The sequence below is a fragment of the Rhinolophus sinicus genome, linkage group LG14 (assembly GCF_036562045.2).
Source record: "Rhinolophus sinicus isolate RSC01 linkage group LG14, ASM3656204v1, whole genome shotgun sequence".
Taxonomy (NCBI): domain Eukaryota; kingdom Metazoa; phylum Chordata; class Mammalia; order Chiroptera; family Rhinolophidae; genus Rhinolophus; species Rhinolophus sinicus.
The window spans coordinates 48,594,795-48,610,271 of NC_133763.1; the positions used below are offsets into that span (position 1 = coordinate 48,594,795).

General features: G+C 40.8%; 1 protein-coding gene across 5 annotated transcripts in view; it reads right to left on the reverse strand.

Moving 5' to 3' along the window:
- Positions 1 to 2,503: 2,503 nt before the first annotated feature.
- Positions 2,504 to 15,477, reverse strand: part of WARS2 (tryptophanyl tRNA synthetase 2, mitochondrial) — a 74,991-nt gene continuing 62,017 nt past the window's right edge. For all 5 annotated transcript variants that reach the window (XM_074318611.1, XM_019730589.2, XM_019730588.2 and 2 more), the window contains 2 exons: positions 6,179 to 6,297; positions 2,504 to 4,630 (listed from right to left, as the gene is read on the reverse strand). In XM_074318611.1, the coding sequence (XP_074174712.1) occupies positions 4,182 to 4,630; positions 6,179 to 6,297 (568 nt within the window). In that variant the 3' untranslated portion in view covers positions 2,504 to 4,181. The remainder of the gene's footprint in view (positions 4,631 to 6,178; positions 6,298 to 15,477) is intronic.

Here is a 15,477-nt window from a genome sequence, read left to right on the forward strand (position 1 = left end):
TTGCTTACAGATGGCATGGATTTGCTTTTCCCTAAATGTTTTCATGTTTCCGGATCCTAGTGTCTCTTCAGAACCCCATTTCTCCTACCTGGTATCGTATTTCTTTCCTAAACATCTTGGTTAATCCCTCATTCCCAGGCTCACCCAGCATTTGTTAGCTAGTAACTCCTCTACATCATAGGAATGTTCTAGTTCCCCTGTGCTTTTCACGAAAGAGGCCCTACATAAACACTGCCATACTGCTGAATTACATATCCGAGGATAAGTCACTGACACTCTGAACCCCAGTTTCCTTACTGGAGAAAGAAGATAATCCCTAGCTAACATACCAGAATTGTTGAAAGTTAACATATAAGGGTTTAAAATGATTAACAGTAAAGCCTCCAGGTTGCTCTGCCAGTGAGGGTATTTGAAAATGTTCCGTGATGGTGACAGGGAGTCAGCTTTCAGCTCAGTTTTGCTTGGAATGGACTCTTCTCAGCCAACGAAATTTTAAAAGGCCCATCCGGTTGACAGAGTGCAAACAGGATGTGGATCACACAAGGAGAACACATAGTCAGTGAGAAAAAACACAGAGTTGTCACGTTAAAGACCCAGAGCTGTCACAGGGCACGGTTACTCCCTTAAACCATTAACGCAGGCACACAGCACTTGACAGAGTGACCTGGAGGAAAACAAAGGCTGCAGGAGAAAGCAACCTAAAGCCTGTTGTGTGCACAGGTGAAGAACTTTGGGGGAGTAACTATATGAGCATTGAAGTAAGAAGGCACAGGAAGGAAGAGGGAGGGAGATGTAAGGGCTGAAATCACGGGACATGAAGAGGGCATTCCAAGTGCTGAGAGAAGAATCTAGATCGTCAAGAAGGGGCAGGTCACTCCCTTGGTTTTCTAAGTAGGAGAAACTAGAGACTAATACTGTGGGTGTGACTTAAGGCAAATTGCTGAATCTTACTTATTTGAAAAAGTAGCACCAATAGTTCCGATCTTATAAGGGTGATATAAATATTAAGTGAGATATTGCATATAAACACACAAAGTGTCCCACATAGAGCAGGTACATAATACACGCTAGCTCTTATTATCTAAGTATTGTTTGGGAAGCTCTATGGTCTGTCGTTGTCCGTAATCCTTTTGCTAGCTTCATGAATTCTCCAGGGAGAGTCCTCAGCTGTATGTGCTTGGCCTCTTACAGACCAATCCAGTAAGGTGAATGCCTAAAGCAGCGGTGTCCAAAAGACATTTCCATGGTGACGGAAATAGTCTCTATCTGTGCTGTCCAATGTGCTGGCCATTAGCCACTGGGCACTTGAAATTGCTGTTGAGGAAGTGAGTTACTTATCTAATTCGAATACATTTAAATTTAAATGGACACATACTGTGTTGGATGGTGCAGCCTCAGAGCACTTTACCCCAAACACACCAGATGACATTCTGCAGGAGCCATGGTGGCCTAGCGGGGCTCTGGAACAGACAACCTGACTCTACCTTTTAGAAGCTGAATGATCTTGGGCAAGTTACTCAGCCTCCTGTGTCTCGGTTTCATCCTTAGTAAAATGAGACTGATAATAGCATACTTTAGCGGGTTATGAGGATTGCATGAGAGAATACATGTAAGGCAGTGGTCCTCAAAGTTGAGCATGCATCAGAATTACCTGGGAGGATGCTGGCTTTATCCCCAGAGTTTTGATTCAGTCGGTCTGGGGTAGAGCCAGATAATTCGCATTCGTAATGTGTTCCCAGGTGGTACTCAAATTGCTATGGGGACCACACTTGGGAAAACACTGTGCTAAGACATTTAGTACGGTGTCTGATATGCAATAGTGACAGTTATTATTCTCTGATTAGCATCTTCAAGGTGTTTCAAAGGTTCATGAAAAACAAACTAACAAGCCTCACACTTTATTAGGAATCGCTAGCTCATTTTCTGACATTATTTTGATAAATGTTTGTGAGGCACCTACAAAAGGCATGATACCCCCACTGAGTGCTGAGTGACAGTCCATCAGGGTGGGTTTGGAATGGGGTTTGTCAGTGCATGAAGCTACAGAGCACCGAGTTACCTGACTGTTATTACAACTATCTGAAATATCTGTCATCATTTCAACTCTCCATAAAATATACAGAAAATAACAATTGAAATCACCTTTTGAGGTGAGGCACAAGAGAGTTCTCCCCGATTCTTTATCTAGATAAAAAGATTGTGCTGAGGCCTGTAAATGGTTAAGTGGAAGGGATGTGAAAATAGATCTAGCATATCTCTCAATCATTATGGCCCAATTGTGGACCTGATGAGCCTTTGGGTCACTTTCAAAGAGTAATATCAGGGTGCTCACAAGCCCAACCTCACCGGTGCAGGGTTTTCCTCCTAGGAAGTTGTCACAAGTCATCTAGTTTTCCTTCCCTGACATTCTTTCCATGCTGCCTTTAGTTCTATGGATGAAAGGTGCTGCAAGGGGATAAAAAAAAAAACCAAAAAAAAAAAAACCCACATAGACAGACAGACAATAGTTTGATAGGTCCATCTTTAATTTTGTCATTTTCCAGTATTCATAATGGGTTTCCTTTGAAAGAAAAAGCAAAGAGCCTTGGAAGAAATATGCCCCAAAAGGCTCTAAGACTATAGAGACCCTGTTCCCAAAAAAGTTCCCCAAAATGGTTTTTCAGTTTGGATCCCACCACGCGGTATTTTGTGGATTTTTATCTGTTGGTACAAGGACCACTCTACTTCCTTAAGACACATGAGTAAAAATTCTTCGCCCAATATACTATTCTTTTACATATAAATAACAATCATTATACTCATTGGCAAAAAAAAATAAGCAATTTCTCTTATAAAATCAATCTTGCTGACAGATCCTGGTAAGTCAGGGTTATCGCTTCCATTTTCAGGTGTGGAAAATGGAAGTGCTGAGAAGCTAGGTTTCACAGTGACTTGTTCTTACTTAGAGACTGAGGTGGGGTGAGATGAGAAGCTTCCATGCACTGGGAAAATCTGATTTGTCGGCCTGTAGGAGTCTGGCAGAGAATCCTAGAAGAATCTCTGCAATAAGCTTGGGAGACTGAACTTGGGACCTGCCTTGGGGGTTTGGTGGAGGAAATGTGACTGAGGTGGGCTGAATCCAGAGGTAAAGCAGGCAGCTATCGGTTGATATAAACAGTATAAACAGTATATTTCTGATATAAACAGTATCGGTAGTTCAGGTCTTGTATTTCCAGTACCCACCGTTAAAATAAGGCTGTTTAGAGTCTCAGACATGCCGCCTCTCAGGGTTTTGTGCTGATCGCAAAAGCAGTGCTATTAGGAATAAGGAGAAAAGGTTTTGATCCTGGATTTGCTTCTCACTTACTGAGGGATACTGTCCAAGGTAACTGTACTTCTGAGCCTCACTTTCCTCAGGGATAAAATGGCAATTCGTCTCCTATATATTTCACAGGGGGTTAGGGAGATTAGACTGACAGAAGAATGCAAGGAAGTACTTATTAAGAACATAATCCAGGAAATTGGGTTCTTGTACAATGAATAAATCAAGTTGAAATAATGCAACCTTCTCAGAAGGTTCTATCATGTAGTTCTAAATTAAAAAAAAAAAAAGGAAACAAAACTTGCTGAAACAGTCAATGTGGTCTCTTGGGAAATAAGTTAAGCAGTTTTAAAAGATTAAAGCAGGCCCCATCTCAGCAACAAACAAACTATAATAATAAATTTTTTTTTATGAGATCTGAACACAAATTGGTCCAAACGGTATCCCAACAATGATAATTCTAAGACCTCTGCATATTATTAAGAAAGGGTTAGGATAAAGTGTCCACCTGTGACAATACATGCTTGAGAGACACAAATGATACCCCCATTTGCCAACTACTGCTCACCTCAGTCACATCTGTGTGGATAAATTCAGACCCAGGAGCGTGCCTCAAAAACTGAGGATTGGGACAGCTATGACGTCTTTTCTTTTTTTTCTTTTTTCTCGCCACAGCATTTTGCTGAGGGGATTCAGAGCATTGCTCTGTTTGAAGGCTACAAAGCACTTTTCATCAAAGGAAGCCGGTAATCAGACACACCAAATCAAATGTCCCCAAACTATCATTGTTGTTGTTTTTTTGCCTGTGAGGAAAACTGCCTTTATTGGAGTGCAGAGACCACACAATAAAAAAGCCTTTTTTGAGATGAGCTGAAACGTCCTATAGAAACCCCACCAACTCCTTCACCTCCTGGTACACAGGATATGCCAATTCCTTGGCTTTTGCTGACCCAGCTTGTAAAACCTTCTGTAAGTGGCCCTTGTCCATCTTCAGTTTTGCCATTTCGCTCTTAATTGGAGCAAATTTCTCAATCACGGCGTCCGCCACCACCAGCTTGTAGCGAGCCGTGTCGATACCAGCACTCCGGCGGACCACTTCCTCCACTGGGAGTCCTGTCACTGCGGAGTGAATGGCAACCAAGTTGGAGACGCCCCCACGGCTGGCCGGGTCGTAGGTGACCTCGGAGGTGAAATCCGTCACAGCCTTGCGGAATTTCTGCACTATCTCCTCCGGGCTGTCTGTTATCCTGACGGTGGCCAGTTTGTCAGGGTCTGATTTTGACATTTTGGCAGAAGGATCACGGAGGGATTTGACCTTCTTCATTGAGGCTTAGGTGAAAACCAACACACACACATGCCCAAAACAAAAACAGCAATTAAAAAAAAAAATCACCAGGAATGTCCGTGTCTACATCTTAAAAAAATGCCAATACCAAAGGATTTAATTATTTTTATCTGATTATATAAATATCACATACTTGTTGTGTAAAATGCAAGCAATTTATACCAGCATGAAAGTAGAGATATCTGAAATTTGTAATAATACTGTTTACATTTTGTCGATCATATTTTTATGCATCTTTCAATGCATATATACACATAAAAATGCATAATCTTATACAAATTAAATTGTATCAATCACACTGTTTTTGCTGGGCAAACCTTTTAAAAAAGTACTATTTCTTTCCTGTCCCTCTCTCTTGCTCTCTGTCCTTCTCTACTAGCTAGTCACCTCTACCCACAGCCACTGCCCTTCCTCTCCCCAAACTAGTTTGAACAGTGTGTGGCAATCCGTCAAATTCTTTACCCACAATTATATAAGTATATACCAACACACACACACACACACACACACACACACACACACACACGAAGTTTGTTTATTACTCTGATAGAATCAAGATGTTAAGCTGTGCTTCATAAACCAGTATTAGTAATAATTGCCTATTTTAGGGCTATTACAGAAACATATAAAGTTGAAATAGGTAAAATCATAATAGGCCAAAACATTAAAATGTTACTTATTGCTAAAAGGTTGATTTCAGTGCATCGGTGCTCTGAAGTTCTCTGTGGGAACTGTTGGAATAACTTAGAAATTCATACCCGCCTTATGTTTCTAAATTGTTCCTAGGCACACGTTATACTCCTTGAAAACGCTGTCAGCTTAATAAAGATGGACAGAGCTTAGGTTCAGTGATTCCTGCCCCTGCCACAAGTTTACACAGCTCGAAAAATGTTGATAGAGATTTACAGCTTCTTTCCTTAAGAAGATGCTAGACTAGCATAGCCTTGCAAGCTGCAGCTGAGGGCTCAGATTCAAGTGGGTGGACTGTATGTTCCACCTGAGCTGTGCTTTTAAGAAGGCAGAGTGTGAGGACTTGGTTTTACCTAGATTATGAGCTGGCAGTTCTCAGTCTCATGACTTTTGTTTTATTGTGAACAGGGACGGCAAGGGAAACTGGTTTTGGCATCAGAAGAACTCAGTGTAGAACCCAGCTTTGCCACTAACTAGATACAGGACTTGGACACAAAGTTAGCCCGCCTGCTCTACCAAATGAGATGTGTCTATATATATATAGTTGATAAATTATGTAATACTTTGTTTAAATGAAAGGGATTATTTTTAGCTTTTAGTCTCTCCCATACTTTTCAAGCTTTTTTGGTTGTTTTTTATCCAATGAGGATAATGGAGTCAATTATCCAATGACGTCTACTAGTCCTACATGACAGGAAACGATGGAAATTCTAGTTACAAATCCTGAAGCCCATCCGTGAGAAAGCCAAATTTAGCCCCAAGAAAGTTTTAAGCTTCAGTTCGTCATCCAATCCTCTCTCCAAAACATACCTTGATGGGTCAGCCACATGTTTGTTACTTACTGAGAATGGACTTGGGGACCGGGAAGACCTCCCCGTACTTCTTGTTAAACCCTCGAGCGAGATCCTGGATGAGCTCCATGTGCTGGATTTGATCCTCCCCAACAGGAACGTGTGTGGACCTTTAATAAAAGACAGAGAAACTCTGCAAGACTCCTGCCTATCCGGAAATGATATTGCAAGCAGCTGTATTTCCTGTACCTATTTCACGGGTGGTGTTCAACAAACGTTCACCCACTACAGAGGGCATGTGGAGACCCACGTCTTTATCTCGTGTATCAGACAAATGCCAAAGAGATGTTTGTCTACTCTAGTTCTCTTTCTTCCATCGCAGCGGAATATAGCCATCAACACCCGTGTGACAAGATCTTGCTGGGAGGAAGGAATGGTATCTTAAATAGCACATGCTCCAAGCATAATTGTATTTTAAAACCACTCCTCGTTCTCTCACCAAGTCAGCACATATTATCCTAGCCCTGACCAGATGCTTTTTACTTCAGAGCCTGGGCTCACACTTGAAAGACACTCCACCCTACTCCTCAAATCAAACATGGCAGACAGCTATTGAGGCAAAAGGTTTTCCTCCCTGTCATGCAGGGAGTAACCCAAGATCTTTTTGGAATATGCTCCTTTGTTTTCAAGTAAATTGCAATCACAGGACAATTAATATGCTGCAGGGGAAAAAAAAAACAAATGAACAAAATCTCTCAGTACTATGTAGACAGATCTCAAAAATGCTGAACAGAAAAAGCAAGTTGCTGATGACATGTAGCATTCGCTGATATTTATGTACATCTTAAATGTACATATGGAAATACGACTACGCATTGTTTACGGATGCATGTGTGAGTATAAACACGTAGTGGAAGCCCCTTACGCGATTGTAGCTTCCCCCAGAGAAGGAGGAAAGACAATGGGCTTGAGGAAAGGAACAAAGGAGACCTAAATTTTTGCTAAGATTTTATTTTATTAAAAAATGAAGACACAAACCCAAAATTATCAGAATATAGGGACTTTACTGATAATTATTTTAATCCCATACATAAAGCTTGCAGCATTAGATCGTCAAACAAGGGAAGAATTAAGCATTATAGAGAAGACTGGATGGGGAAAACTTTATACAGAAATATTATCGGGGAAGGAGACGGGTGATTTTAAGTTTTTAATGCTTGGCTGGGGAGATTACATTTGATAATACAGTTAATAAAGCGCTGTCGTTTCTTGATCAAGGAAGTTTCATATTCCCGCTGTGAAAGGAGCAGCCTTAAAGTGAACTTGAATATTTAAATAATTGTACATTTTAAGTGGAAAAATAACAGATTTTCAAAACAGCCACAGCAAAGGAAAACCACTAGACAGCCATGGTGTTTTGTTATAGAGAGGAGAACCTCCTAGCTCCTTGATTAATTAGTGGTTCTTGAAATACTGGCAGAGATCTTTTATTTTCCTTGTGAATTACTGTCCATGGGCTACTGGTACATTTAACACAGTTGTCTAGAGCAGGAGGAAGTCAATTTAGTTTTGACTAGCATAGACACTAGGACAGTAAAATACTTGAGGACATTTTGAAAAATTTTGCAATATCCTTCATAATTTTGCAATTATTTTTATTTTTGCAAATTACTTTCCAGTCCTTGTTCTTATCTATATGGATGCATATTTTTACATAACTGTAGTTATAATATGCATACCATCTTTTATGTTAACCTAAGAGGCATTTACCATGTTTCTATGTGGTCTTCATTAATATAATTTTTTTAATAGATGCATAAGAGTGTTCCTATACTATAGTTACAGAACCATAAGGAACTTATATTATTCTGTGACAGATCTTTTGAGTATTCATATAGGGGAAAATTTTGATTCCAGTGGAAAAAAAATTTTTTTTATAATAACTCAAAGTCCTATGGAGACAAATCTAATGAATGAAAGTTCAATACTTTCTGGTCAAAAACAAGGTAAGACTGTCAGTTAATTAAACTAATATTTATATCATAAAAAAATCTGAATATATTTCCAAAAGAAGAGCTGCTAAATATTTTTAATATTAAATAAACACTAGGTGTCAAACAACTCTTTGATATACTTTTACGTGAAAGCAATAAATGTTATTTATTAAACAAATCCATGGATATATAGCCCCTCATGTACTCATGCAGTTGCCGTGTGTGTGTGTGTGTGTGTGTGTGTGTGTGTATGTGAGAGAGAGAGAGAGAGAGAGAGAGAGAAGAGAACACACAAAAGAGCACAGATTTTGGGGTCAGGCCAGCTTCAAATCCTGACTCTGCCATTCTTGTCTTGTGTGACTTTGGGTAAATCATAGACTTTCTATCATAGGCAACTTTCATACTATAAAATGGGAGTAATAATATTCACCCCATACTATTGTTTTGGAGATTAAGTGAGGCAATGCATGTAAAGTGCTTAACACAGTACCTAAAATTTGGCAAGCTTTCAAATAACGGTGGTTATGCAGGGAATAAAATCTTACCATGGTATATATGTCCTGTATTTCAGAAAACTGTTCAAGACACACCCCCTACATAACTAGAGGGTCCCTCATTACCAGACTCTGATTCCAACTTCTCTCCAGCGTGGCCAGAAATAGGGCAGTTTGTGAGGGGAGAAACAAAGCCCAGGGTTATCATGCATATTAAGCAAGGTGGATTATCAAGAGCTGACGTAATATTTATGTGTAAATTTTCACTGGAAGGTAAAAGTAAGAGAATCAACAGTGCCATGCATTGGCTATTTTTCTCCTTTTGTCCCCTAAATGGAGACATTTCTATTAATAAAAATACAGTCTTGGCCCTCATGTTCTCTCCCACCACTGGGGAGCTTATCAACACGAGGAGCCACATGCCTCTTCTCTTCTGATGACTTCTAGCTCTGTCTCTAGCTCTGCCATCTCCCGGAAGGCTCAGGACCGCATCTCTGCCCTCCTACTAGGTAGTGGCATTAAATATTCCACATTGATGCCCAAACTCAACATGGAAGAATCAACGTTCCCAGTTTGACATGATACCAGCTTTGTGCTCCAAGATAATCTATCTGAATTTCTTACTAGAATATCCATGAAGACAGAGGAAATATAAATAACTGAAAACTAGTACTGAGAGTTAAAACTGAGGATTGAATTTGAGAAGCCTTTTCATTAATGGTGAAGGTCAACTGAACTGAAAGAGCAACTGGTTGAGCTTCCTGTGGGACGTGGTCAGAGCAAATGCCCCCATTGCTGGGCCCACTGCTCTACCCCAGGACACAGAAGGTTTTCTGGCTATGGATGGGCAACACTCAAGGAACATTCGTTGAATGAATGAAAGTGCCGAAGGGGAGAGACTAAAGCAGGACGAGCTCTGTAGCATTGTATCCCGGTGACGGTTCTTTTTCATGGACTACATCTTACCAGAGAGTGTAAGAGCCAGGCAGACAGTGGGGGAGAAAACCTAGCTCAGGCCGGCAGTATTTACCTAGTTGAGAAACACAAACAATTGGATGCGGAGTATAGCACCGTATTCTGCTTTCCTGTTGAATTCTCAGCGGGGAATCCAACTAGCATCCAAGTAGAGAGAAGGTAGGCAGAGGCCCTTTTGATTCTGTCTGCTGGCAGACACTATTTGAATAGAGTTTTCTGGTTTCAGTATGGATTTTAAACACCCAACACATAAAAATCCATCAAACCCACAAGCAAGTAAAAAAAAACACCCCAGTACGGAGCCTATGAAAAACAGTGTAGGACAAAGGCAAGACTACTGTACCCCGAGGAAGATCAGACATTTGAAAATGAACTTTTATGAGACACAGATACTTTTGCTTTGTTTTTTGAACAGAAACTGTTTGGTAACTCCAATAGGATTCAAAAAGATGTGGCTGTTTTAAGACAAGAGCAAGAAGCCACAAAAGGAGAAAACACAGGTGGTGACAGAAGACAATAAAATGAAGAGAAAGTGAAATGATGAAACAAAGAAAACCAAACACATAATAGAAGGTTCAAGAGTGGTGAGCAGCGGAGGCATAGGACAGGTTGTGTTGATGATCTGGAGGAGAACCGTGATGCTTTCCAAGGACTCAGAGAAAGAGGAAAAAGCAGCAAATAAGGGGTTCAGACCATCCCTTGGTCTAAGAGAAGGGTCCTCCTGAGGAAGACATCAGGCCCATCTGGACAGAAGCAATCACCGAAAAGAGAAGGAAACCTGACGGAGTTAAAAACAAACAGGCAAACAGACAAAACTGAGCACGCATACTGAAGGGGCCCAACGAGTTTCAGGACGAAACACTGAAACACGACCCAGAAAAATATTTGAATTCTTAAGCAAAAATCCTATAGGCCACAGTCAGGAAATAAAAACAAAAATAAGAAAAATCAGGTTGCTAATACAATGGAACAGTGTTTACAGGGTGGAGAGAAAAAGGCATTAGAAACCTAGCCAAGCTATCTTTTTTGTGAACTATAATCATAATTACTATGATGATAGGAAAGTAGCTAATAGCTATTGAACACTTCCTATACGCTGTGCATACAAGTGCTAAGCGCTTTTAATGTATTGTTATTGGACTTAATCCCATTTTATAGATGAGGCATGTAAAGGACTGGGAAATTTTTTGAATCAAACCTAAGGACTCAAGAACTCAGAAATGGAGATGCTGAGGTATTAAGACGGGCTATAAATACTGAAAACATAAAGTCTAAATTTTGGTCACAGTTTGAAATATAAAATAATGGAATCTAAAATCAATCCATTTATAACAACCAGCTTTGTTGGAAATCCCAGGTTAGTTAACAAAATCAAAAGGAAGTGAGTATAGACTAGGGGTCCCTGTGTGGATAGGGACCCATCTGACCGCACGCTGTCATTTTTTTTTTCTTGCTTGGAATGCTTTTTAAAAGACTCAAAAATTATTTTTTTTAAAGTGAGAAACTGATATACAAATGGCCAGACAATACATGACCAAAAAACTATGACCCTGAACCTTGGGAGCAACCAAACGAGGAAGCCAAACCACAACCTCCAGAGCAACTGGCCAAGAAAAGCCAAGACTTGGCCAGTAACTGCCGAAGTCCCAATCTTTGTTCAGCTCAGGACCAACCAGAGAATTGCGTTCCCCAATGCAATCCCATAAGGTGCCCCCCCTTCCAGTTAGCCAGCCTCTAGCTTCCCCAGTGGCGACAACCTCAAATCAGAAAGCATGCCGGAATCCTTCCTTTCCTCTACCACTTCTTGCACTGCTCTCCTGCCTTCGAAACCTAGAAACCCTAGAAACACAAGCGATGGTAGCTGACTCCCTTGCTATGACAAGCTCTGAATAAACAGCCTCCGTGTGTTCTCATTTGGGTGGTCTTTGGTTAGTTCAAAGATGATCACGACCAGGATGAAACACAGCAAGTACACCTTCCGAATGAATCACTGGAATAGACAAAAGCAAAGACAACACAATCTATCTAGCCAAAGACACAAAACAAAGAATGTGAAAAAAACAAAACATTTAATGATGCGGAAAAATATAAGACGAAAGAAGCAGGAGGCAAGTGTTTTGAAAAAACACATACAACATGGATTCACATAAAGGCGAGGCCACAGTGCTTAGAATGTGGACTCTGGTGTCAGGAGGTTCTAGGGTCAGATTCTGCTCCGTTGCTGACCAGCTGGGTGTTCCTGGGCACATTATTCAACCTCCTTCAGCCTGTTTTTTCCATCTTTAAAACTGACTAATAATAGTTCCCACTCATGGGGTTCTTTGGGGAGTAAAATAATACACGCAAAGCCTGCAGTGCTGGCTTCTTTGTTTCAGGTCTAAGCTTAAATATCACCTCCTCAGAGAAGCCTTCCCTAACTACAGTCCCCAAAGTTGGTTTCCCTCTCTTGTTCTTTTTCACAGTATCCTATTTATAATCCCAACCTAATTATTTTATTTCATTTATTTGTTTATTTAATTATATATTGTTTTCTCTCTTGTTAGAATATAAGCTTTATGAGAGCCTGTCTGCCTTGCTTTTCAATATAATTCCAACACCCAGTCGAGTTGCCTGGTACGTATGAGGAGCTCAATGCTTATTGGATAAATGAATTATCTTAAGAGGAAGTCATTATAAATCTATACGAAGTCACTATAGTTTTATATCAAGATAAAAATCATGATAAAATCAGTTCGTGATAAGTATAGAGGATAAAAGCACAGACTCAGAAGTCAGACTGTCTGAGTTTGTCACAGCTCCACCAGCGAGAGGCGGGTTATCATAGCCACGTGGTTTTTTTTGTGTGTTTTTTTTAATTTAATTTGTAGCCACGTTTCTTAACTTGTCTAAGCCTCCATTTCCTCTGTGAAATGGAGATCAGTGCTTACCTCCTACAGTTGTTTCAAGGATTAAATGAGATAACCAGACATAGTACTTGATAATTAGAGCTCAGTAAACACTCGCTACCAATAGAACGCACATTCATTAATATGTGACGTCATGAAGGACAAAATGGTAAAAGAAAAACACAGACCCTGGTGTGAGGTACATTGTGACTTTTTTCAAATCTGGATCATTTTACTTTCTAATGGCTGACTCACACCGCAAACATCAATATGGACATATAATCCCAGAGCCAGGCACAGGCCCGGGCAGCGATGCTGATATGTGTGGGTACAAAACCCATTTCAAACTGACAATTCACATCTCTGATTAGGTCATCGCAAAGTATAAACGGCATGCGGGAGGAATTCTGAGAATTCTTTTAATTTAGGGAAAACAGGGACAGAACAATGACTAAGAAAGGCAAACTGCAGGGACCATGACAATGGATTAAGAAGTGGTTTCTCTTCTTCTAAGGCAAGTAAATGAATTTAGGGAATTCCATAAAATGATAGCTAGGGCTCTCTTCCACGCGGCCAGGAACCGAAAGTCTCTGGCTAATGAGTAGTAAGTAACAACCAAAACGTTCCTTTTCCTGTTTCCCTCCGTGCTCATAGCCTTGCATATGCTCCTCTCTGAGGTGTATCTACATTCACACGCCCCACCTTTCTACATTTCTCTTCTTGGACTGGACTTGGCTACTCCTGTCTTGTAATTACAGTGAGGCTGACATGCAGAGGTCCCCTTGACTCGCCCGAACCAAATTAGCCAACAGGGCAGGTTAAAAAGCAATTACAGTAGCCCATAGGAAATCACAATGGACTGCAACTAACACAGAAAAAACAATTACCATAATCAATACACTTTAAGCACATCAAAATGAATATTTCCACATGTCAAAATGGTTCCAGATTTACAAAGCAACCAAACTAAACAGAAAACACATTGCGTTTTCGTAATGACTCTGCATGCGTCTTTGCCTTATGTCGGATCCTTGCCTCTTTTCTTACAATTCTGTGAGGTTTTGCCTTTTTTTTTTTTTTTTTAGAAAAAAAAGGATGTAAAACATTTTAATTTTTTTCACCTGGTCCTATTGCTCCATTCCGGCTTCTTCATCTGATTTTAGTTTGTTTGTTTCTCGTCTTTCTTCCCTCTGCTCCTGCTGCTCCTTTCACCTCCTATAATTTATCTTGGCCCTCACTTCTCATCCATTGAGTTTACACTTTACATTAATTCAGACTGTCTTTGATTCCGCTCTCTTATGGGGCTTATTTGCAACCTCTCTCCTCATAGTCTTCCTTTCACTTCAAATAATTTAGTGCTGCTTTTTAAAAAAATTTATACCCTACATAATGATATCCATATTAATACGTCTTCTCTTTTTCTCCATTTTCTTTCTTTTTTTTAACTTACCCTGAGTGTGCTTTCTTAGACACAACATAAAACAAAAGTCTTTCATAATTTTGATTGTTATAACTTCTGTCACACAATAATGCGTCTGATCTTCTTCTCTGGTGACTGAACCATTTTTCTTTCGCAGAGTTCCTGGTTGCATCTACGTTTATTTGGGACCCAACCCCAACCCCCTGGCAGAATTAGTGTCTAGATGAATAATCACTGCCTACATATATCTGCTCACAGAGATCTCTCTCTCTCTCCCGCTCTTCCTCCCACCCCTTCTCTGGCTGTGTTTGTGAGTTTTCCGTGCTGCTGCCGTTAACCAGCCTGGCTGGGGCTAGAGCTTGGTGCTGTTTTTCGTTTCGTAAATGATTAATTTGCCGTCACTGGTTGCTTGTTGGATATACTGTGATGACTCTAATTTAGCAATTAGTCATTGAAGACCTACTGCTGGGTACCGTCTGCTGGGTATAGAGATACTGAAGAGAGAGATACTGAAGGTTTTACCTCCTAGGGCATTAGGCCTCCAGGAAGAGAGAGAACACTGCATGGATCTCTACATCCTTGTGGCTGGTCCTCCTGCAATATTCCGTCCTGCCCGTCATGAAGTCCTCGCCCTTTTCCCTCCTCACATCTCTTAAGTCCATCCACTCTCTTCCTCTTTCCTGTCATCTCCTGGTCCCAACAGACAAGTGAAGGCGCCTCTTAATAGACTGCCCCAGGAGCCCTGTGCCCTATGAGTCACACTCGGTATTTCCATAGGTTTTCTTTTGCAAGGATAAATGGGATCGTTTCATGCTGTCCTGAAGAGGCACAAACGCCTTCCCAGTGCTTTTAGGAGAGTGTACTGGATTGTCTGGTGACATCTCGGCACCCTTTCCCCCCTTCTGGGTTATTTCCTGATTTTCAGGGGCTAGCAGCCTGGAAGCTACATTTCTCAGACTGCCTTCTAGTAGAGCTCCGGTTTAGTGGAGGACGTGCCTGGGAGCTGGAAAGGGAAAGAGAGGAAATTATTGCTTTGGCAGTGGTGGGTGGACATCAGCGGACTGCTGAAATGAGGTTTGGCCAGCAGCTTTCAGGATCTCATAGAAATTTGGGACAGATGGGAATCACAGAGAAAGGCTGTAATTAAAGAACGGGGAGTCTCCAAAGCGGTCTAAGAAGTGATTCTCTCAATTGTTCTCAATGTCGGTAGTCCGATCCGCAGACCTTACGGTACCTTAGTTCTTCCCAGGAATTACCAAGCCGGGCATTTCCAACCAACCGTTTCTCTCTATACTCTATGTTTTGGGTTGGTTTTGGGTCTGCTTACTCATAGTTTCTTGAGGACTCTGTTTCCTCATTTGCCTGTCATCTCAGCTTTTGCTTTCATTATCTTTTCCTCTTCCCATATTTCTCTGTTCAATTTCTTGAGAAAGAGAAAGCCGTCAGCCAAGGTAATCACTCTCATCCTATTTGAGTAGACTTAGTGATACCTCTCTAAAACGTCACCTCTTTACCTGTAAAATGGGTATAACACCACTTACCAATCTCAGAGCCGTTGTGAGAATCTGACTAGATAATGTGT